This window comes from Oryctolagus cuniculus, chromosome 18 (assembly GCF_964237555.1).
Source record: "Oryctolagus cuniculus chromosome 18, mOryCun1.1, whole genome shotgun sequence".
In the NCBI taxonomy this organism is placed as follows: domain Eukaryota; kingdom Metazoa; phylum Chordata; class Mammalia; order Lagomorpha; family Leporidae; genus Oryctolagus; species Oryctolagus cuniculus.
Window position 1 is genome coordinate 7824753 of NC_091449.1, and position 19472 is coordinate 7844224.

Sequence of the window (19472 nt, forward strand, 5' to 3'; positions counted from 1 at the left end):
GCGGTGTTTGGAAAGCCGAAGGCCTGGCTCGGCCATCACAGGGAGGCTGGGGCCTGACCCAGAGTGGGAAGCAGCAGTGGGCAGACAGAGGGCGGAGCCTGAGACCGCAGCCCCCCCCCCAACCCCAACCGCCGCCGACCCCAGGAGGCGAGCTGCGTCCCAGCTGAGGATTTATTGGCGTAAATGCAACCATATAAAAACATAAGTTATGAAAAACACAGTCACGATGTGCCCTCCCCATCCCCCCAGCCCATGCCCCTAAAACCCTCTTCTGTGGGAGGGAGGGAGAGGAAGGGGGAGCCCCGGGACCGCCTAGGAACGAACGCCACGGGCCGCGCAGGGCCAGCCGGCCGGGGCGGGAGACGCCGGCGCCGCTCAGCGCATCCGGTAGTCGGTGGAGCAGGACAGCTCGCACAGCTGGCCCTTGAAGTCCAGGTCGATGGTGAAGTCCAGATCGCGCTGTGGAGAGGGCGCGGCCATGAGGGGCTGGGGGAGGCGTGGGCCCAGGCTCAGCCCCGCACCCCGCCGTCCACACGCGGAGGCCCCGCGTGCCCTGACCCTGCCGCGGCCACAGCTCCACGACACCTCCTCCCGGGAGCTTTGCTGTGACAGGCGACACTGTGCCACCCGTGGTGGGGCAGCGAGGAGCGCTCCGGGGGCTGCGGTCCCTGCCAGCCCGCTCCCGAAGCTCCACCAGCCCCCACTTCCCGCACACCCCGCCCTGGACATGCTGGCGGCCAGTCGCGTCAGCGCCGCCCCCAGCCCCAGCCCCCGGCCCGCCCCAGCCCCCGGCCGCGCCTCACGTTGTTCTTGGCGTTGGGCCGCATGCCAATGGTGCCGAAGATCTCCTCGCCCGTCTTCACCGTCAGGTAGTCCTCCATGTAGAACACCGTCTGCTTCCAGTGCGTGTACGGGGACTCGGGGCCTGGGGGCGGCGCGCGCTCAGCCCCGCGGCCCCCGCCCGGCCCGCACCCCCCCCCGCGGGGAGGGCCCGAGGCGGCGCTCACTGGTGGAGAAGCCGGTGCGCTTGTGGCAGCGCGTGAACTCGATGTTGAAGTAGGCCACGAGCGCGTGCACGTAGTCGTTCCGCTTCACTTGCAGGCAGAAGGGCGAGGTGAAGGTCAGGTCCTCCACCTTCACGGTGTAGATGTCCACCTCCTGCGGGACAGGCCGCCTGAGGCGCGCGCCGCACGCGCCTCGCCCCCGTCCTCCACGCCCCCGCGCACAGCCTCGCCCCCCCACCCCGCCCCCGCCATTCCCAATCGGCCCCTGGTCCCCCGCCCGCCCCGCCCTCACCTTGATGAGGCAGGCGTTGGTGACCAGCTGCTTGGGGTCCACCACGTCCACCAGGGGCTCCTTGATGGCCACGTCTTTGATGCAGGACATGTCAAAGCCGTACACGTTCTCCCACCCTGCGGGCAGGCAGGAGGAGGGGTGAGCCCGCCGCAGCCCCGCCCCGCCCCAGCCCGCGCCCACCCCCGCGCGGCCCCGGGCTCACAGTGGATCTTGTAGTCTTTGTACTGGCGGTCCTCGATGGCTGTCACGTACAGGGTGGCGCGGTCCGGGAAGATGAGGCCGTCAGGGGCCTGCGGAGGGGGCGGGGGCAGCCGTGAATGGAGTTCCCACCCCTCCACCCTGTCTACACCGCACAGGGCCGCCAGAGGGCGCCCGGGGCAGAGCCACAGGCGTGCGCATGCGCACCAGCCCTCCCAGCCGCCCGGGTCTCACCAGCCACTTGTCGCGGGCATAGAGCACCGTGTTGAGCATGGACTCGTAGAAGAGGCAGTAGCCCATCCACTCGCTGATGATGATGTCCACCTTCTCCACGGGCAGCTCCACCTCCTCCACCTTCCCCTTGATGATGGCCACCACTGCGGGCGGGCGGGGCGCCGTCAGCCCCGGGGCCGGCGGACCCCTCCCCGGGGCTGCGGCCAGCCCTGGTCTTCAGACATCAAAGCAGGCTGCCCTGCGGGTGCGCCTCCCAGGTGCTGGGCCCTGCAGCCACGCGGGGGACCGGCGGAGCTCCTGGCCCAGCCTGGGCTGTGGCGGGCACCTGGGCAGCGAACCAGCAGACAACAGACCTCTCTCTCCCTCAGCCTTTCCAATGAATCCGCTGAAAGAATGCCTCCGCTCCTGGAAGCCTTCGGACCTGGGAAACCTCCTGGCACCCCCAGGCTCGCGAGGCCGGGCCCTGCCCCCGTGGGAGGCCTGGGGGAGCCCTGCCCGAGCTGCTGCAGGCACTGGGGAGGGAGCCAGCGGGGTGTGTGTGTGTGTGTGTGTGTGTGTGTCTTTCACATTACAAAAAAGAAACAAACAGCCGCGGCACCTGGCGCAGGACACAGCCAGGGGACAGAACAGCATCTGCAGCAGCCAAACAGCAAAGGGCAAAGGGCAATGGATTTGCACAAGATGCCGATGAGAACCGTGCACGTGGCCCGAGCTGTGGCGCAGCGGGTAAAGCGCTGCCTGCAGCGCCAGCACCCACACGGGCACCGGTTCAAGTCCCGGCTGCTCCACTTCCCATCCAGCTCCCTGCTAATGCGCCTGGGAAAGTGGTGGAAGATGGCCCCACGTGGGAGACCTGGATGAAGCTCCTGGCTCCTGGCTGCGGCCTGGCCCTGCCCTGGCCATGGCGGCCATTCAGGGAGAGAACCAGCGGATGGAGGACCTCTCTCTCTCTCCCTCTCCCTCTCTGCAATTCTGAGTTTCTCTCTCCGCAGGCGGCCAGCGTGTCCTGCTCTGAGCTGTGCCCTGTGGGACTGGGGGTCGCCCACTCCGCCCCCACAGACCCCTCCTCCTCCGGGGCTCACCGTGGTCTAGCTTGTTGGCTTTGACGATCTTCACCGCGTAATCAGAGATGCTGGAGCACTCGATCTGGGGGCCAGACAGAAGGGTGAGCCCCCGGCAGCTCCCCGCCCTGGCCGCCCTCGCCGCCCAGACGCCCCAGACTCACCCCGATGACCTTGCGCGCCCCGGCCTTGGCGGCGAACATGCAGAGGATGCCGGTGCCCGAGCCCACGTCCAGCACCACCTTGTCCTTGAACAGGTGCCGGTTGTGAAACATGGAGTTGCGGTACGTGAGCGTGCGCACCTCGTCTTTCAGCATCTCCTAGGGCGAGAGCACGCGGCCACCATGAGGGCGCCAGCCCCCCACAGCCGGGCTGCACGGCCGGGGGCGGCCCCACTGCGGGCTCTGAGCCCTGGAAACAACACCGGGAGGTGTGCACCTGTTTTCCTACTTGTAAAAATCAGACCGGGGGAGGAAGCTCAGCTCAGCCGGGGTCTGCAGGGCTCCCTCCAGCAGCGCACGGACAGGAACTGGAATGACGGAGACCACACAGCCCTGGCGCGCGAGCCAAGCCAACACCACCTGGGACCCACAACCACAGTTCGAGTCCCGGATGCTCCACTTCCAGTCCAGCTCCCGGCTAGTGCGTCTGGGGAGGCAGCCGAAGGTGGTGCAAGCGCTTGGGCCCCGCCTCCCACGTGGGAGACCTGGGTGGGGTCCAGGCTCCTGGTCTCGGCCGGCCCAGCCCTGGCCTGTGGGGAGTGAACCAGCAAACGGAGGCTTTCTTTCCCTGTCACTCTGCTTTTCAAATTAATAAGATGAATTAAAACAGGGGAAAGAGTATAAGCACAGGGTGGGTGTCTGCCACAGCACGGCCGCGCCTGGGGGCGTCCCTGCTCCGCCCCCACAGCCCAGGCAGGTAGCAGGTGACTCGTGGGAGACCTGGGTGGAGCTCCTGGCTCCCAGCGTCAGCCTGGCCCAGCCCTGGCGCTTAGGAGCATTTGATGGGACATCTCTGTCTCTCTGCCTTCGCCAGAGACTTTAAAAGATTTTTAAAATGTAGATTTAAGAAAAATACATCTATATGAACAACGCAATTTTATAATAAGAAAAGCAGGGCTGGTGCCGCGGCTCACTAGGCTAATCCTCCACCTAGCGGCGCCGGCACACCGGGTTCTAGTCCCGGTCGGGGCGCCGGATTCTGTCCCGGTTGCTCCTCTTCCAGGCCAGCTCTCTGCTGTGGCCCGGGAGTGCAGTGGAGGATGGCCCAAGTGCTTGGGCCCTGCACCCCATGGAGACCAGGAGGAAGCTCCTGGCTTTGGATCGGCACAGCGCCGGCCGTTTGGGGGATGAACCTAGGGAAGGAAGACCTTTCTCTCTGTCTCTGTCTACTCTACCTGTCAAAAAAAAAAAAAAAAAAAAAAAGCAAGCAGCCAAGGGAGAAACGTCCTGGAATGTCACCCCAGCTGCATGGTCTCTCGGTGAAACGGACTCGGAAGCCACGGGGGCTGGGGCGCAGTCCCACTGCCGGTCACTAGAGGGCGGCAGAGACCGGCAGGCCCGGCAGGCCGTGACCTCCGTGGCGGGCTCAGGCACGCATGCGCGCGCGCCCACCCAGGCTCGGGTCCTACAGAGCACCAGGCTTGGTCTCCAAGGCAACGGCTGGGCCGAGCTGACCCAGGAGTACCAGCTGCGCAGGCGCAGTAGAGGGGCCGAGGTGGGCTGGCTGCCAGGGAGGCAGTGCGCTTGCTTGGGAAATTCAGCTCCATCCATCCTCAACCCTTAACCCACCCAGACCTCACAGGCCTAACCCTGGGCGGCCCGGATCGCATCCAGGGTGCCCGAGTTCCAGACCCCACGCCTCCTCTCCCCAGGCAGCCCCTAACAGGTGCTCACGTGGGCGGCCCTGGCTCCTGGCTGCGCCAACCCTAGCTCCTGCAGGCACTGGGGTGAGGGAACCAGCCGCTTCCGATAACATGAAGATATGCAAATATTCCTACGCACGCACAGGCCTCAGGGCCGCACTCACCTCGTGGATGCCGAAGTGGGCGTAGGAGTCAAAGTAGTAGTCTTTGGACGTCATGTCCTCGGCGTTGGGCTTCTCGCTGCCTTCGGCCTGGCCGCAGGACACCTGGCAGGGAGGGGACGGGGCACGGTTAGATCCAGGGGCTCCGCCTCCCCGCCTTTCCCTCAGGAGTGTTACCGAGACCCCCGAATCATAGCCGTGACGGCCCTGGAGTCCCCGCAGCCCCCACAACCTACGATCCCCGTTCGCCACGTCCAGGACCCCCCAGAGCACCGTCCAGGGGAGCGCCCGATGCCGCAGGCCCGCCTACCATCTCTCCAGTCTCTCTGCCCCCGTCTCTAGCTCAGCCCACAGCTGGGGAGGGGAGGGGAAGGGAAGGCAGGACTGGGGCAGACGCGGGGAAGGGCCAGGGGGTTGGAGATGGAGTTAAGGAAGCAGCCACGGAACCGGGGCCAGCAGGGGCCGTGACCCTGGAGGGGTTGGCACTAAGTGTGGCGGGGGCTTCTGGGGAAGCTGGTTTGAAGCCACAGGGACCACCGTGAGGCCTGTGGGAGGGGCCAGCCGTGTGGCGAGAGACTTGTGTGGAGCTGCAGGTGGGGGCGGGTCTCAGAGCGAGACAGACTGATGTGGAGGTGCGGGTGGGGGGCCGGCCGTGTGGGGAGATGGGTTTATGTGCAGGTGCGGGTGGGAGGGGTCTCACAAAAGGATATTTACGTCGTCAAGAGGCGGCTGGAGGCTCATCCCATTAGCCAAGGTGGCTACAAAATTCTAGGAGAGAGTACAGGGAGAGAGGATTAGCTACGGGAGAGGCCAGGGAGGGCCAGTCTCTGGGGAGTGGGATCCCTTCACTTTCCTGCTCCGGGCTGGGCGCTGTGAGGAGGGAGTCAGTGATGGGGCGGTGAGAAAGGGAGGGGAGAAGTGGAGGGAGAAGCGGGGTCTCCTATCCCAGCTGTGGCTGGAGAGATGGCGGCCTGCCCCCACCCCGGCCGAGGACCTGGCGTCCGCCGGGCACACGGGCAGCGCCAGCTGTCCCTCCTGCTCCTTGCCTAATCCCCCCAGATTAGGTGACGCTTCCTCACACCCCATCCCCGGTGCCCTGAATAGCTGGAGCGAGGGGGGCCGGCGGGGTGCGCCCCCAAGGCCTCCCGTGGGGCAGGATTCCAGAAAGAGGGCTGGGCACGCGGCCACCCCCAGCGCCAGCACCCCGGCTCCCGGCTCCCGCCGTGGCTTCAGGAAGCTCCACACAAAACCAGGAAGGGCAGGAGCCGGGAGGCCAGCCCCGCGAGGACGGCCCCACAGGTGGCCCGTCTCGGCCACCCAGACCCTGAAGCCCCCACGCGTGACTTCCGGGAAGTCACTTCCTCCACTCTCCCCAGGAGAGTCAAGGGGGCCCCGCGGGGCAGTGAGTGCTGCACCCCCATCCCGAGAACGCTACGAGGGGTGACAGTCCGCCACACCACACCTCTTCAGAGGGGCCAAGTCACAGGCCACGGCCCACCTGGCTCCAGGCCCTCTCCCCAAATTCTCCCAAGCCAGCGGTATCGAATACCACCCATGCGTGCCCCGTCCCGGGAGGGCTTGCAACCACCCAAACTGGAACCTTCACCCCATGGCTGCACAGGGCCGAAATCTCGCTGCAAACCAGGACCCTCCGTCAGGCCGGGCAAGGTCATCTCCCACGCTCGCACACGCGGGAACCCAGCGGGCACAGCTCACAGCCCGCGCGCGGTGCATTTCTCATCCCATCGCCTTCCCGGCCAACACTCTCCCTCCGCCCACCCTGGAGGGCTCCAACGGGGAGGTGGGCTTGCGGACACGCCCATGAAGAAGGTCCCTCCCACACGCCGAGAACTGGCCACCAGGGGGTGCGCGGCGCCCTATCGGGGAGATCTCCATCTAGGTGCCCCCCCACCGCACAGGGAGGTCACAGGGGCATGACCCATCCCCCAGCTCCCGAAGCCCCGGCCCGGGGAGAGCCCGGGGGCAGAGGAGGAGCTGGGGGGGCGCTGCAATTCTCCATCTCTCTCCCACGCCGCGCGGAGGTCCCTGGCCCCGTGTGCAGGGGGGACCAGCGCCGCCCCCCAAGACTCCTTCCGAGGGGCCGGTCAGCAGGCACACCCCACCCCAGCGCGTGCAACCCGGTCCCCGGGGAGCAGCCCTGGAGGGGCTCTGCGAGGGGGTCGGAGGCTCCCACCGGACCCCCTCCTCCGGGCGGGGGCGGGGCCTTTGTCCCGCACGTGGAGTCCGCCGGGCCACCGGGATCGGCACACCCCCTCCCCACCCACCGCGCCGCAGCCACGTGGGGGCCCGGCCGGAAGCGCCCCCGGCCCTCCTCCACGTGGGAGGGGGGATGAGCCCCTCGGCTCAGCCGGGTATCGAAGGCCCCAGAAAGCGAGGGAACCCCCCAACTCCAGCGATATCCTCAGATCCGGAGCATTCGCCGCTCCCTCCGCGCGGCCAGGGGCCCTTTTAGCCCCACTTCGGCGACTCAGAGCCCCCTCCCCACCGCGGGAGCGTAAAACGCCGACGCCAGGCCGCCCCCATCCCCGGCGGCGCTCCGGGCTCTCACCTCCATGATGCAGTTCGCGGCCTCGGCTGCCGCCATCTTCACCCGCACCTACTCCTCCTCCTCCTCCGGCAGCCGAGACCCCCCCCTTTCTCCTCACTCCCCCGGGACCGCCTTATACCGGAGGGTCGACGACACGCCTACCGCTACCGCGCTAGGAGATTTCATTGGCAACGGCGGCGGCCCGTCTGAAAATACCGTGTAGCAATTGGGTGCCGAAGACGCCCGTCAAAGGCCAGGGCCCTCCCAGTCTGGCGGTCACAGCCCCGCCCCCTTAAGTCGACTGGGATGGGAGAAGCTGCCTGTCCATCTCAAGAACCCCGTCTACTGATTGGACAAAGTTAACCAGGAGTGTCCGCCCAGCACCTCCTCAAAACTTCCCGGCGGTCCTCGCGCTAAGCGGACGTCTTGAAGCAGAGCTGTCCATCAACGAATTGACCCGCCACCTGATCGCTGCTATTGGCTAAGCCGGAAGGTGACGTCACCAGGCCTCTGGCTAGCTCTGGCCGAGCACGGCCCTCAAGGAGAACACGGCAATTGGCCCACGGGGAGCGAGCCAGGCCGGCCTTTCGGCACCAGCGATTGGCTCAGAGGAACTGCCGCTCATCGTCCGTCCGGTGGGTCCTGGCAGCTCGAGGGGAGTCCTGCAGGAGCCGGGGAGCCTGTGCCCGTTCACCCGGGGACAGGAACGGACGCAGCGCGAGGCCCCGAGGCAGGGAGGGCTTGATGGGAGCCAGGCGTGGACGCCTGTCACCCGCGCCCCGTCCTTAACGGCGCCAAGTCTGGGACCCAGCAGCCCCCTCTGGGCCGCCGGGCCTTCGCCACGTCCCGCCTCCTGCCAGGAACGCCCTCCTCCCTTTGTCTGGCCGGCACCCAGCGGTCAGTGCGGGCGTCCGGCCGCTGCCGCCTCCGGGAAGCCCTCCCGGATCTACACGCAGGCACGCAGTGGAGGCTAATGCCGGGCGCTGAGTGCGTGCACCCCGCCGCAGTCCTCGGGCCGGCGCCTTTCCACGCCCCGGCGGGCTTCCCGCCCGGTCCACTCGAGCACAGGGAGGTTCCCTGGATGACCTATCAGCTCGCCTCCCGCTCTCCAGGGCTCCCCGCGTCCGAGCACCGGGCCCCCGCCCCTGCCTCCCACCCGCTCCCTAGCACCCCCGAGGGCAGAGGCGGAGAGCGCGAGCGAGCACACTCCCACTGCCTGGGTCTCCGCCCCAGATGTCCCACAAAGGCCAGGCCCAGAAGCTGGGCGCCTGGAGCTCCGTCCCGGCCTCCCACGTGGGTGGGGGGCCCAGCTGCTGCGGTTTAGTAGGGACCTGGAGCTGGAGCCAGGCATAGAGGGCGGGATGTAGGGGCCTCGTCGGTTAGGCTGAAAGCCCGCCCCTCAGATTTAAATGAATGTAGCCCCTCCCCCAGCACGCCATTGCTTAGAGGGAGAATCGCTCGGGGAGGGGGGGGGCAAGGCGGTGTTTCCATCTCAGAAAGTAGAATGGAAACATTTGGGGTTCTGCTAAGCCAGTTTTATTCGAGGTGCAGGTCACGGACATTACACGCACCCAGTTTAGTTTGGTGAAACCGCTTACGTAGGTGGCAGGTGGGTGCGGAGGGCTGCGCTGGGCCAGGCCAGACCCCACCCGGGTCTCCCAGGCCATCCTGCAGGGAGCTTGACATGGGGAGGCGGCCCCACCCGCTACGCCACAGCGCCAGCCCCTGTGGCAGGCCTGTTTGGGCCTGGCGGGCCCAGACGAGCCTGGAGAAGTCCACGTGGGTCTCCCAGGGGGTGGCAGGGACCTGGGTGTCCGGGTCACTGCCCCAGCATGCATGCAGAGCTGGATAAAGTAGAGGAGCTGGGACTTGAGCTGGCACTCCGGAAAGTTCTGGCAGGAGGCACCCCTTGTGCACCCCGCCACCATCAGCGGGCACTTTGCACGCGCCCGCCCCTGGGAGCCAGCACCTGGGTTTTCCCGAGGGCGCCGCACAGCCTTCCAGGCCGGAAGTCGAGCTCACCCCCGGAAGAAACAAAGTTGAAAACGCAGGACACAAAGTAGCGGCTGCAGGCCCGACACAAAGTGCCCGCTTGCGGCCCCCAGGCCCCGCCCTCCCCGGGAACCCAGCTCTGCTCTGGGAAATCGGCTTGGCCACCAGGGAGCTCCAGACCGCACTGTGCCGGAAGCCCAGGCTTTGACACATTCTGGGGCGGGCGCTGGCCCGAAAATAGCCGGAAAGCCACTGCCCTACAGGTAGAGGAGAAACCAGGAGAAAGGTTGGGGGGCAGAGTCCTGGATCCCCAGGAAGGCGGACGGTCACTTCCCTCAGGGGCTGACCCAGCTCAGTGCCGGGCCGGAAGCGCCCACAGATGCCCTCCGACACCGGCCCGGCCTGCAGCTCGCGGGTTCCGCCGGGAGCATCCCCAGAACGGCCGCCCGGTCTGGACCCCACGCCGGCACTGAGCCAAACCTCTACTCAGAACTTCCTTCTCCAGGGAAAGGACAGACAACGAAATGTCTTTTGACCTTTTTAATAAGAAAAGTGTTTAAACAAATTCTTTTTTTTTGGCAAAAACAGGTAGGGCAGCCACCACCCCACCGCCCTGAGTGGAAGAGGAAGGCTTGGAGAGCCCACGGCGAAGGCAGGGGCGTGAGGTCCAGTCCGGCAACGCTTTCGGGGAAGAGCTCAGTCCAAGGGCAAGTTCAAGTCCACGGGGGAACCGGCCAGGATGCCCTCCTGGAGGAGAAATGCAGCCCGTGAGCACAGCCCAGTGAGGCCGCAGCCAGAGGGAGGCGCGGCAGAGACCCAGCGGCCGGCACAGCCCTGGCACTGTAACCCCTGGGGTTGTGACTGTGTCCAAATCTCCACTCCAAACCCTGGGGAGGGGGTTTTCCTCCCAGCCCCGGGGAAGGCGATCCAGACCACCCCACCAGGCGGCTCTGGGGGGGTAGGGTCGCAGCGGGAAGGCCATCACAGCCCTGGCACTGTAACCACTGGGGTTGTGCCTTGGGGGTTTTCCTCCCAGCCCCAGGGGAAGGCCATCGGCCCACCCCACCAGGCGGCTCTGGGGGCTGGGACCATCTCCGATTACAAGGCCCAGCAGCCGGCCCTGCTTCTTCCCCCCTGCTCAGCAGTGCTGGGGCCAGCAGGCCTCACTCCTAACTGGGCCACCTCCGGTCCCCTCCGCTCCTGAGTGGGTCCCCGCGGGGCCCTCCGCGTGGCCGTGCGAGGCGGTGGGGGCGAGTGGGAGCTCGTCAGGTCACTGGGAGTGCACGTAGGCGGGCAGTTCCGCGGGACGAGCTTGGTCCTCGCGAGAGGGCGGACAGGAGCGCCAGGGCCGGCCCCGCAGTGCCCTAATCGCATCTGGCGCGGCCCGCTAAGGTCTTAGCCAGGGAGATTGGGGAAACCGGTGCTGTGGCCCACAAGGCCGGCAAGACTGTTGCTCACGATGCACCCAGCCTCAGGTATTTTGCTGTAGCAATGGAAATGGACGAACACAGGCGCCGCCTGCCCCGTCCCCAGGAGCTCAGTGCCTCTGCGCAGCTGCCCGGGCCGCATCCCTGCCTCGCCCGGCCCATTCGCCCGTCTCCTCCGCTGCCCTCCCCCACTCTGCCTCCAGGGGGCGCCTGTCAACCTCCCACTGGTCGCTTCCCTCGCAGCAGCCGCGGCTCAGAGGCCTGCAGGGTGTGAGTGCCCCTGCTACTCTCTCCTCGCCCCTGTGCACACCCCGCTCCAGCCCTACCGGCCTCTTCCTCCCCGTACCCCACTCCTGCCGATCTGGGAAGCAATGGCTACACTCGCAGAGCCTGGCCCGGGCTGGAGACCAAGCCCGCCCTGACCGGGCACTGCAGACAAGGCCGCGAGCGGCAGGCGGGGAGGGAACAGGAGCGGAGGGAGGCGGCCTCCGACTCAAGTGGGGACAGGGAAAGGCGGCACGGGGTGACAGGGGAGCAGACCAGGAGGGGCGAGGGGGCGAGGCAGGGGCTCCCCGGGATGGGCGTTCGTGCGGAGGTGGCCGGCGGGACAGCCGCAGCCGGTGAGCACACAAATGCCCACGGCGCCCACAGCGCCCCGGGGAGGCGGCACCACCGCTCTGCCCACGCTGGAGCCGCAGAAGCCCGGGGCGGAGGAGGGGCAGTCACTCATCTGGGGCTCAACCCTGAGTCTACACGGGGGTCCGGGCAGGCGGCGCGTGGGCAAGGACACTTGGAGGGGCAGGGACGTGGGAGGACGCCGCCCCCACCCGGCTCACCCAGCCCCCGTGCGCCTGGATCCAGGGTGCGAAGCTGTGCACATGCTCCACGCTCAGCCCCGCCAGCGTGCCCCCGAGGTGGGCCACGCGCCGGCTCAGCTCCATGGCCAAGGCCAGGCGGGCCAGGGGCTCCGGGGAAGGCGGCGGGGGCCCCGGGCAAGGCAAGGAGGGGCTCGCGCGGCTCGGCCGGGGGCTGCCCTCGCGGCTAGAGAACAGCTCCACCAGCCGGGCGAAAGAGGCGGTGGACAGGCGGGCCAGCTTCTGGCGCAGGGCAGGGTCCGAGGCCAGCTGCGGGATAGAGGGGGAGGAGGCCTTGTCAACCAATGAGGAGACTGGGAGGCGTGGCTCCCTGGTTCAGGCCAGTTCTAGATGCCGCCACGCTAAGCCACACCCCACCCATCGCATCGGCCAATCCCAAGCTGGACTCCGTGGCCTAGAACCCACACCCCGCCCCAGTTCTCCACAGCCAATCGGGCTACAAACCCGGTGGGCTCCCAGGGCCAGAGTCTCCGAGGCCGGGCTAGGGTCGAGGGTAACATTACAGGCCCACGTGCTCCGCCCAAGCGCCTGAACCAATCAGCTTCCAGCACAGAGCCGGCAGGCCCTCGGGCAGCCCAAGCCAGGCCCCTACTGTGGTCAAGCACACCTTAGACCCCCACTCCTCCCCTCCCCCACCCCTTTCCCCTCCCTCTGCAGGCCCGGGCGGGTTTGGGCTCCTGTCCTCGCCAGGGGAGGGGCCGCTGTCACCTGCTGGTTGATGACTTCCGCCTCCTCCTCCAGCAGGGCCACCAGCCGGCGCAGCACGGCCTCCTTCTCCGTGGCTGGGGGGTCCTGCAGCTCTGGGGGCAGGCGGGAATGTGGCTGGGGCGGAACCCTGGCCACCCTCCCCCCCGCCCCGCCTCCCGCAGGTGCCTCGGGGCCTCACCTGGGCTGGGCGGGGCTCTCAGCTGCTCCTGGACCAGCACCTCCAGCCGCTGCGCCACCAGGGTGTAGAAGTCGGCAGGAGCTGGGCCTGCAGCAAACGCAGCCGTGCCGGGCGCGGGGGCCGGAACCTTCCCGAGCCCCCCTCCCAGGGCACCCCGCTACGGACGGGGTCAGCGTCTCCCAAACCACAGAGCGGCTCACAGAGAAGGACGTGCTGTCTGCGAGGCCGGCAGCCCCCCGGGGGCCAAGCTGGAGCCCTGCTGCCCGTCACTCAGCCTTTCAAGTCAATCCATCTTCGTGTTAAAAAAGAGGGAGAAGGCCCTTAGCCTAGCAGCTAGGGCGCCTGCACGGCATATCAGAGTACCCGGGTTCAAGTCCCAGCGCCAGCCACTAATTCCGGGCCCCTGCTGAGGCAGACGCTAGGAGGCAGCAGCCATGGCTTCGGAAGCAGGTTCCTGCCACACGCGGGGAGACCAGGAACGAGGGCCTGGCCCAGCCTGGAGAGCGTGGGTATTTGGGGAGTGAACCAGGAGTCGGGAAATAGCGCGCGCGCGCGCGTTCTCTCTCTCTCGCTCTCGCTCTCGCTCTCAACCAATTTTCTTTGTGATGTGTTTATTTGAAAGGCAGAAACACAGAGCGAGAGTAAGACAATGAAAGTGAGAAGGCGAGATTTCCACCCCCCGGGTCACTCCTCAAATGGCTGCAACGGCCCAGACGTGGCCAGGCGACGCCGGGAGGCAGGCTCTGCGCCGGCTCTCTCCCACGCGGGGCAGGGACTCGGCGACCTGACCCCCCGGGCGCATCAGTGGGAGCCCAGCTGGGCGCAGGCTCTCTGCTCGGGGTGGGGGCGGGGTCCCAAGTGCAGCTCAAGCTGCCCTCCGGTCAATCTGTTACGTTTCAAAAGGATTCCGAGTAGTTTTAGATTCCAGATTGTGGATGGGCCACCAGTAACGTTTGTACCAATATTCCACAATCCAGAAAACTTCCCAGATGGGAAGCCCTTCTCGTCCCGGGCACCTCGGGACCTGCGGACTGATCCCAGCACGCGTCGCCCAGCTGTCCGGGCTCACCGACCACAGCTCTGCCGGCCGCGCCGGCGCAAGGTGGATGGCTGCGCACCACCTCTGCCGCACTGGACCAGGAAGGGAACGGTCACACGGCTGCGCAGCCAAAGCGTCCAGGGCTCCGGCCTCCCTGTCGGAGGTGCTGGGGGCTGCACAGTCCAACAGGGCGAGACCCATGTGGACCGGGAGAGGTGCAGGGGGGCCGCGATCGCTCCCGCTGTCCACCCGGAGAACTGGGGGGCGGAGCCGGAACCCGGCACTAGGACCGCATCCTGCCTGCGGTCAGGAAGGGCTTACCCGGCTCCGAGCCATAGCAGGGGCGGAGGGGCAGGGAGGAAGGCCGAGGGGACTCAGGGGGGGCGGCTGCTCGCCCCAGGGGGCACGGAAGACATCTGCGGAGGCGGCTCAGGAAGTCTGTCGGCTCCTCCGGGGCGGGGTTCCTGGGGAGGGGGACCTCAGAGTGACCCCGGGGGGCCCCTGGGGACAGTCCCTCGTTCCTGCCCACTGAGGATCTCTCCCTCGCTGGACAAAGACGGACTGAGAGCGAGAGGGGGTCCCTCTTACCTGGGAGGGGTGGGGCTGGGGGCCTCGGCAGCCTCGCCCCTCCTGAGGAAGGCAGCCAGGACCCTCAGCGTGTCCTCGCGGAGCCCCAGCTCCTCCGAGCCCGCCATGGAGGCACCTGGGGGAGGGGAGGCTGAGGAGCTGGCGGCTGGGGCCCAAGCCCCCCGTCCCTGAATGAAGAGAGGCCCAGGAGTCCTGGGCCCCAAAGGGAGGAAGGCGCTGAGGGCCTCGGGGAGGGTTCAGGGTTGAGGGACCCAAACTCTTGAGTCCCCCAGAGGGAAAAGTGCGATGAGAACCAACTGCTTTATCCCGGAAAAGGAGGGGCCCGGGGCTGGGATTCCTAGATCCAAGGGAGGAGGGGGCTGGGGGCCCGGACTCCGGGGTCCGCGAGGGGAAGGGGGCTTTCTCGTGCATGCTGAAGTTAGCATATGCCAAGCTTAGCCGTCCTTAAGGGACCGGGAACTACCAATCCCAGCAGGCCCCGCAGAGGGCGAGCGCGGGGCGAAGGGAGTGTTTGCCACGAAGCCTGCTGGGAGATGTAGTTCCGACCACCACGCTGGCACGTTGGGGACCCCCGGCCCTGGGACATCGGAGAAGCGGCGCTGAGGTACCGCTCCAGGGTCCCGGCCCGATTCACACTTTATCCCAGCCAAGGACAACACCCCACTCACCTGGCCCAGCGCCCCGCTGCCGCAGCCGCCTCCCTCAAGTCACACAAACTTTTCTAGTAGGTCAACTTTCCCGCGCCTGCGCACTGGGCCGGTTGGGTAACCGCCCCCAACGTGGAAGGGGCGGGGCGCTGAGTGCCGCCTGATTTGCATATGACGTTCCCAGCATGCCTGTGGCCGGAAGACCGAAAAGGGGCGAGACGGGTACGCTCTGGGCTGCAGGCGGCCTCTTTGGCTTTGGAACTTGTTACCTAGAGGATGTTGAAATTGCTTTTATTTCAAGAGATCGATAGGAAAGACAGCCCCGGCGCGCTAAAGCTCAGCTGACAGGACACAAGCTGCGCAAGTTCGAGCTTGAGAGCTACCCGGAGCCCAGGGCCGGTGGGCGTCCACCCTGCGCGCCCCGACCGTAACGCGGAAGAGTTCATTCCAGAGTGGAGAGGGGCGCGCGCGCTGGCGGGGGCGGGGGGTCGTGCCCGAGCATCGGCGCTGGAAACGGGTAGGGGGCTCCCTCGTGGGGGAACCGTGGAAGGCGGCCCACAGCGCGGTGGAATCGGGGATGCCGGCTTTGGATCAGGAAAAGGGGGAGGTCTACACTGGCCGAGGCGAGGGCGTGGAGGCTGGGTGTCTACAGTGTGTCTGGGCTGGAATCCTCGCTGAATCAGGGAGTCTTTCCGGAGGATGGGAGAGGAGGCCCCCTGTTTGTACACCAGGCGATTACGGGACGCTGCGACCCGTGGAGGGAGCCTGGGTGTGGAAGTCCTGGGCCAGGTAGGGCAGGAGAGGGCCCACGCCCAGGAACCTCCCTGTCCGCGCAGGCGGGAGCATGGGGACGCAGAAGCCGCGGATCCTGCCCTGGCTGATCCAGCAGCTGGACCTGGGGCAGCTGGAGGGCGTGTCGTGGGTGGACGAGCACCGGAAGCGCTTCCGGATACCTTGGAAGCACGGGCTGCGGCAGGATGCGCAGCCGCAGGACTTCGGCATCTTCCAGGTGCGCGCGTGCTCGGCTGGGAGGGGCTTGGCCCTGTGGCACCTGCTCCTAAGGCGACGGGTGTGGGGGGGCTGGTGCTGGGGAGCAGGCAGTGTGGGAGCGGCCCGGTTCCAGTTATCAGGGCCAGAGCCCCAAGGAAACGCATTCTGGTGCCGGCTGAGTCTGGCTTTGATTGTTGAATTCTGGGAGTGGCCAAAGCTGGGGTTCCTAACCACCAGCTTAGGATACACAGCGTCGGGGGCGGAGCTGAGGCTGTCCTGGGACCCGCAGAGGCAGGGAGACACCAGCGGGGCCCGGAAGGCTGGTGTGGGAATCAGTGGGTTTGACAGCTGCAGGCAGGGTGTAGGGGTGAGGCTGGATTATAGGGAAGCTGGGCACGTGGGGAATCCGAGAATCGGGATGGAACCCGGGCGCCAGAGGCTGCAGTGGGGGCGAGCCTTGTGTGAAGTGAGGACCCCAGGGCAGGGTCTCATCCTCCTCCCTGGTGTCCCGGCACCGCTGGTGCCCTAGGCCTGGGCAGAGGCCAGCGGCGCCTATACTCCCGGGGATAGGCCCGACCTGCCAACCTGGAAGAGGAACTTCCGGTCCGCCCTAAACCGGAAGGAAGTGGTGCGTTTAGCTGAGGACCGGAGCAAGGACCCTCACGACCCGCACAAGGTCTACGAGTTTGTGACCTCAGGTGTGCCAGAGCAGGGTTCCCCACGGAGGGCCGGGATGTCCGGTGCCCAGCACCCCTCCGCCACCATCGCCTTTCTCAACAGGAGCTGGGGACATCTCTCCCGAAGTTCAGGGGGACAGTACCTCTGAGAGCCAGGTGAGCATGCACCCCTCCCCGTCGTCCTGGCCTGGCCTCACCCCCCCCCCCCCCGGCTCCCAGCCCCCTGTGGCTGTCCGGCAGCCTCGGGCATCGGAGCGCCCACCCCACCCTGCCAGGATTTCATAGCTTTCCTCGGATAATGGCGCCCTCAGCCTCTTGAGACCTCAACCCCTCCCCCTCCCCCTCCCTTGCTGCTGTGCCAGGGACACGCCCCCTCTGAGACCCCCGTCTGCCAGGCGCTCAGGGGCGCGGCTGCGTCTCCCCCAGCCTGGAGCTCGTGGAGGGCCGAGGGGTCCCCGCGTGGCTGAAGTCCCCAGGAAGGGCCGCGGCGCCCAGCTCCGTCTGTCCCTCCAGGAAGACGAGCTGGAGCAGCTCCTGGGCGACATGGGCCTGGCGGCCGGCCCGGACGAGGGGCCCTGGGCTGGGGCTGTGGCCCCTGAGTGCTGCCCTCAGCTCTTGCTGAGCCCTCACCTGGACCACCCCGGCCCCTGCCCGCACCCCGCACCCCCTGAAAACCCACTGAGGCAGCTGCTGGTGCCCGAGGAACGTAAGTGCCCGCGGAGGGGCGGGAGGGGCCGCGGCCAGGGCTCCGGGCCTCACTCTCTCCCCGCCCTTCACGCCGCCCCGCAGAGTGGGAGTTCGAGGTGACCGCCTTCTACCGGGGCCGCCAGGTCTTCCAGCAGACCATCTGCTGCCCAGGAGGCCTGCGGCTCGTGGGCCCGGAAGCCGCAGCCAGGACGCTGCCGGGGCAGCCGGTTGCCCTGCCGGACCCCGGGACGGCCCTGTCTGACGGGAGCGTGAGCTGCTACGTGCGACGCGTGCTCCAGAGCCTGGAGGGGGGACTGGCCCTGTGGCAGCTGGGGCCTCGGCTCTGTGCCCGGCGGCTGGGGCACTGCCACACCTACTGGGCCGTGGGGGAGGAGCTGCTCCCCAACAGCGGGCACGGGCCCGCCGGCGAGGTCCCCAAGGACCAGGACGGAAGCGTGTTCGAGCTGGGGCCCTTCGTGGCAGGTGAGCGGGCGACGGGCTGAGGCGAGCACGGGCACAGCGGGGGAGGGCTCTGGGGCCAGGTGTCCAGGGTGCTGTGTGCACCCCGTAACCCGGGGTGAAGGATGTCTGCCCGACCCCATCGAGGCTGGGGCCCGCCTCCTCTCTGAACCTGCCACGGCCGGTCTACGGCACAAGGCCTGGCACACAGGTGCTGGGGATGCACCGCACTGGCCCTGTCCCGCCGTCAGGGCGGTGGTGGTGGCCAGCAGGGAGATGACCCTCGCAGGCCTCCGTCCACCCAGACGTCCTGTGACCGCGGCAGCGCCCGGTCTTGCCCAGGTATCCCCTGGCCATGTGAGGCTCTGCGCATGCTGGGGGCTCCCCCACACCGCAGCTCCCTGGTCAGGGCGGCCGAGGGCCTAGGCCAGGGAGGGGATGAGGCTGCTGCCCGCACGCAGGTGTGGACAGGTCTTCCCTCTCCCGACCGTGTTCCTGCCCCCAGATCTGATCGCGTTCATGGAAGGAAGCGGACACTCACCTCGCTACACCCTCTGGTTCTGTTTGGGGGAGGCCTGGCCCCAGGACCAGCCGTGGGTCAAGAGGCTCGTGATGGTCAAGGTGCTGCAGCCGGGGACTCCTGGGGGGGGGGGGGCTTGCAGAGGGAGAGGGTGCTCTGCTCTCAGGAACTACAACTCCCAGCAGCCCCGGCGAAACCCCACTTCAGCCCGCAGTTACTCATCCTTCCCCCAGAGCTGTCTGGACAGCGGCAGCCCAGCCCTGCACTCTGGCCCCCTGTGTGTTTTTTAGTTAAGATTTAGTCAGTTACACAGAGAGAGGTTCACTCCCCAGTTGGCAGTGGCCTGTGCTGGGCCAGGCCAGAGCCAGGAGCTGGTGGGTCTCCCACGTGGGTGCAGGGGCCCAGGCACTTGGGCTGTCCTCCACCACTTTCCCAGGCCATAGCAGGGAGCTGGATCAGGAGTGGAGCAGCCAGGAATCAAACCAGCGCCCATACGGGAGGCTGGCGCCAGCTACGCCTCCTGCATGCGTGGCCGGGGGAACTACCCTTCCCAGGGGCCTGGGCCCAGTGGTCATCCTGGGTGTAAGTGGGGCCTGCGGGGCCCTGCAGCCGCCCTCTCCCCGGGTGGACAGGACAGCAGCTGGAATCCTTTCTGTCCTGCCCCGCAGGTCGTGCCCATGTGCCTCAAGGCCCTGTTAGACATGGCCAGGGCAGGGGGCGCCTCCTCCCTGGAGAACAGCGTGGACCTGCACATTTCCAACAGCCAGCCGCTCTCCCTCACCTCCGACCAGTACAAGGCCTACCTGCAGGACCTGATGGAGGACATGGATTTCCAAGTCACTGGGGAGCCCTGAGCTCTGGCTTCCACAGCAATAAACCGGGTCCTGCTACACCACCACTTGTGTGCGTCCTGCTGCTGGATGCCCAGGCCAGGCCTGACCCTGACTGGGTGTTCCTGCTGCTGGGCGTCCGTTTGCCTGTCTGTGGCTGTCCACACTCAGGTGCACCTGCGACCTGGTGAGCAGCGCCGGCCACGCCCCTGCGCCCACAGCTCACACTGCAGCTCTGGGGGGCAGGACAGGCACGGGCAGAGCCGCCCGGTGACCCTGGGCCCTGCTGCCGTGCCGGTTCCCCCAGGACAGGGAACCGGGTCAGCTCAGCCCCTCAGGGCTGCTGCAGAGAAGGAGGCCCTGCCCAAGGGGAGAGCGAGGTACTCCGCACCCAGGTACCCCGAGTTCCAGACACCGTGAGGTGGGGCCTGGGAGCGCCCGCTCCGACGGCCAGCACTGCTCCCAGTCTGGGTCCAGCCTCCCCCCACCAGGC

The 19472-nt window shown here is 67.3% G+C and overlaps 3 protein-coding genes across 21 annotated transcripts; 1 reads left to right on the top strand and 2 right to left on the bottom strand.

The window, feature by feature from the left end:
* Nucleotides 1–153: 153 nt before the first annotated feature.
* Nucleotides 154–7642, bottom strand: PRMT1 (protein arginine methyltransferase 1). Of its 7 annotated transcripts, none has more exons than XM_070063071.1 (12): nt 7384–7469; nt 5525–5582; nt 5125–5227; nt 4818–4919; nt 2954–3109; nt 2811–2874; nt 1729–1871; nt 1499–1586; nt 1297–1412; nt 1008–1158; nt 804–925; nt 154–459 (listed from the first exon to the last, which is right to left on the bottom strand). In XM_070063071.1, the coding sequence occupies exons 3-12, from the start codon at nt 5125–5127 to the stop codon at nt 376–378; spliced, it is 1029 nt and encodes a 342-aa protein (XP_069919172.1). In that variant the 5' UTR covers nt 5128–5227; nt 5525–5582; nt 7384–7469; the 3' UTR covers nt 154–375. The 7 variants fall into 7 exon arrangements, with proteins under 7 accessions (XP_069919172.1, XP_069919173.1, XP_069919174.1 ...); XM_070063072.1 differs by lacking the exon at nt 7384–7469 and adding an exon at nt 6421–6592; XM_070063073.1 differs by lacking the exon at nt 7384–7469 and adding an exon at nt 6457–6553.
* Nucleotides 7643–9879: 2237 nt separating this feature from the next.
* BCL2L12 (BCL2 like 12) lies at nt 9880–14972 on the bottom strand. Of its 3 annotated transcripts, XM_008252812.4 has the most exons (7): nt 14838–14972; nt 14170–14284; nt 13903–14045; nt 12543–12629; nt 12365–12456; nt 11618–11905; nt 9880–10101 (listed from the first exon to the last, which is right to left on the bottom strand). In XM_008252812.4, exons 2-7 carry the CDS (start codon nt 14274–14276, stop codon nt 10051–10053), a joined length of 768 nt encoding a protein of 255 aa, XP_008251034.1. In that variant the 5' UTR covers nt 14277–14284; nt 14838–14972; the 3' UTR covers nt 9880–10050. The 3 variants fall into 3 exon arrangements, with proteins under 3 accessions (XP_008251034.1, XP_051696629.1, XP_069919175.1); XM_051840669.2 differs by lacking the exon at nt 11618–11905; XM_070063074.1 differs by lacking the exons at nt 11618–11905; nt 12365–12456; nt 12543–12629.
* IRF3 (interferon regulatory factor 3) lies at nt 9943–19044 on the top strand. 11 transcript variants are annotated; one of them, XM_051840665.2, is made up of 8 exons: nt 9943–10061; nt 15653–15825; nt 16336–16504; nt 16587–16639; nt 16910–17189; nt 17273–17653; nt 18135–18250; nt 18818–19044. In XM_051840665.2, the coding sequence occupies exons 2-8, from the start codon at nt 15661–15663 to the stop codon at nt 19001–19003; spliced, it is 1350 nt and encodes a 449-aa protein (XP_051696625.1). In that variant the 5' UTR covers nt 9943–10061; nt 15653–15660; the 3' UTR covers nt 19004–19044. The 11 variants fall into 11 exon arrangements, with proteins under 11 accessions (XP_051696625.1, XP_069919166.1, XP_051696622.1 ...); XM_070063065.1 differs by lacking the exon at nt 9943–10061 and adding an exon at nt 14703–14773 and having other exon boundaries at nt 16997–17189; XM_051840662.2 differs by lacking the exon at nt 9943–10061 and adding an exon at nt 14886–15038.
* Nucleotides 19045–19472: the final 428 nt, after the last annotated feature.

Coding starts and splice junctions, on each gene's coding strand:
- PRMT1 (XM_008252814.4), bottom strand. CDS start 7,419: ATGGCGGCAGCCGAGGCCGCGAACTGCATCATGGAG. Junction 3,110..4,817: donor CCCACTTCGGCATCCACGAG/GTGAGTGCGGCC, acceptor CTCTCGCCCTAG/GAGATGCTGAAAGACGAGGT. Junction 1,872..2,810: donor AGCCAACAAGCTAGACCACG/GTGAGCCCCGGA, acceptor GCCCGCCCGCAG/TGGTGGCCATCATCAAGGGG.
- BCL2L12 (XM_008252812.4), bottom strand. CDS start 14,276: ATGGCGGGCTCGGAGGAGCTGGGGCTCCGCGAGGACACGCTGAGGGTC. Junction 12,457..12,542: donor GAGAGCCCCGCCCAGCCCAG/GTGAGGCCCCGA, acceptor GCCTGCCCCCAG/AGCTGCAGGACCCCCCAGCC. Junction 11,906..12,364: donor CGGAAGTCATCAACCAGCAG/GTGACAGCGGCC, acceptor TCTATCCCGCAG/CTGGCCTCGGACCCTGCCCT.
- IRF3 (XM_051840662.2), top strand. CDS start 15,002: ATGCCTGTGGCCGGAAGACCGAAAAGGGGCGAGACGG. Junction 16,505..16,586: donor CTACGAGTTTGTGACCTCAG/GTGTGCCAGAGC, acceptor CTTTCTCAACAG/GAGCTGGGGACATCTCTCCC. Junction 17,654..18,134: donor GCTGGGGCCCTTCGTGGCAG/GTGAGCGGGCGA, acceptor TCCTGCCCCCAG/ATCTGATCGCGTTCATGGAA.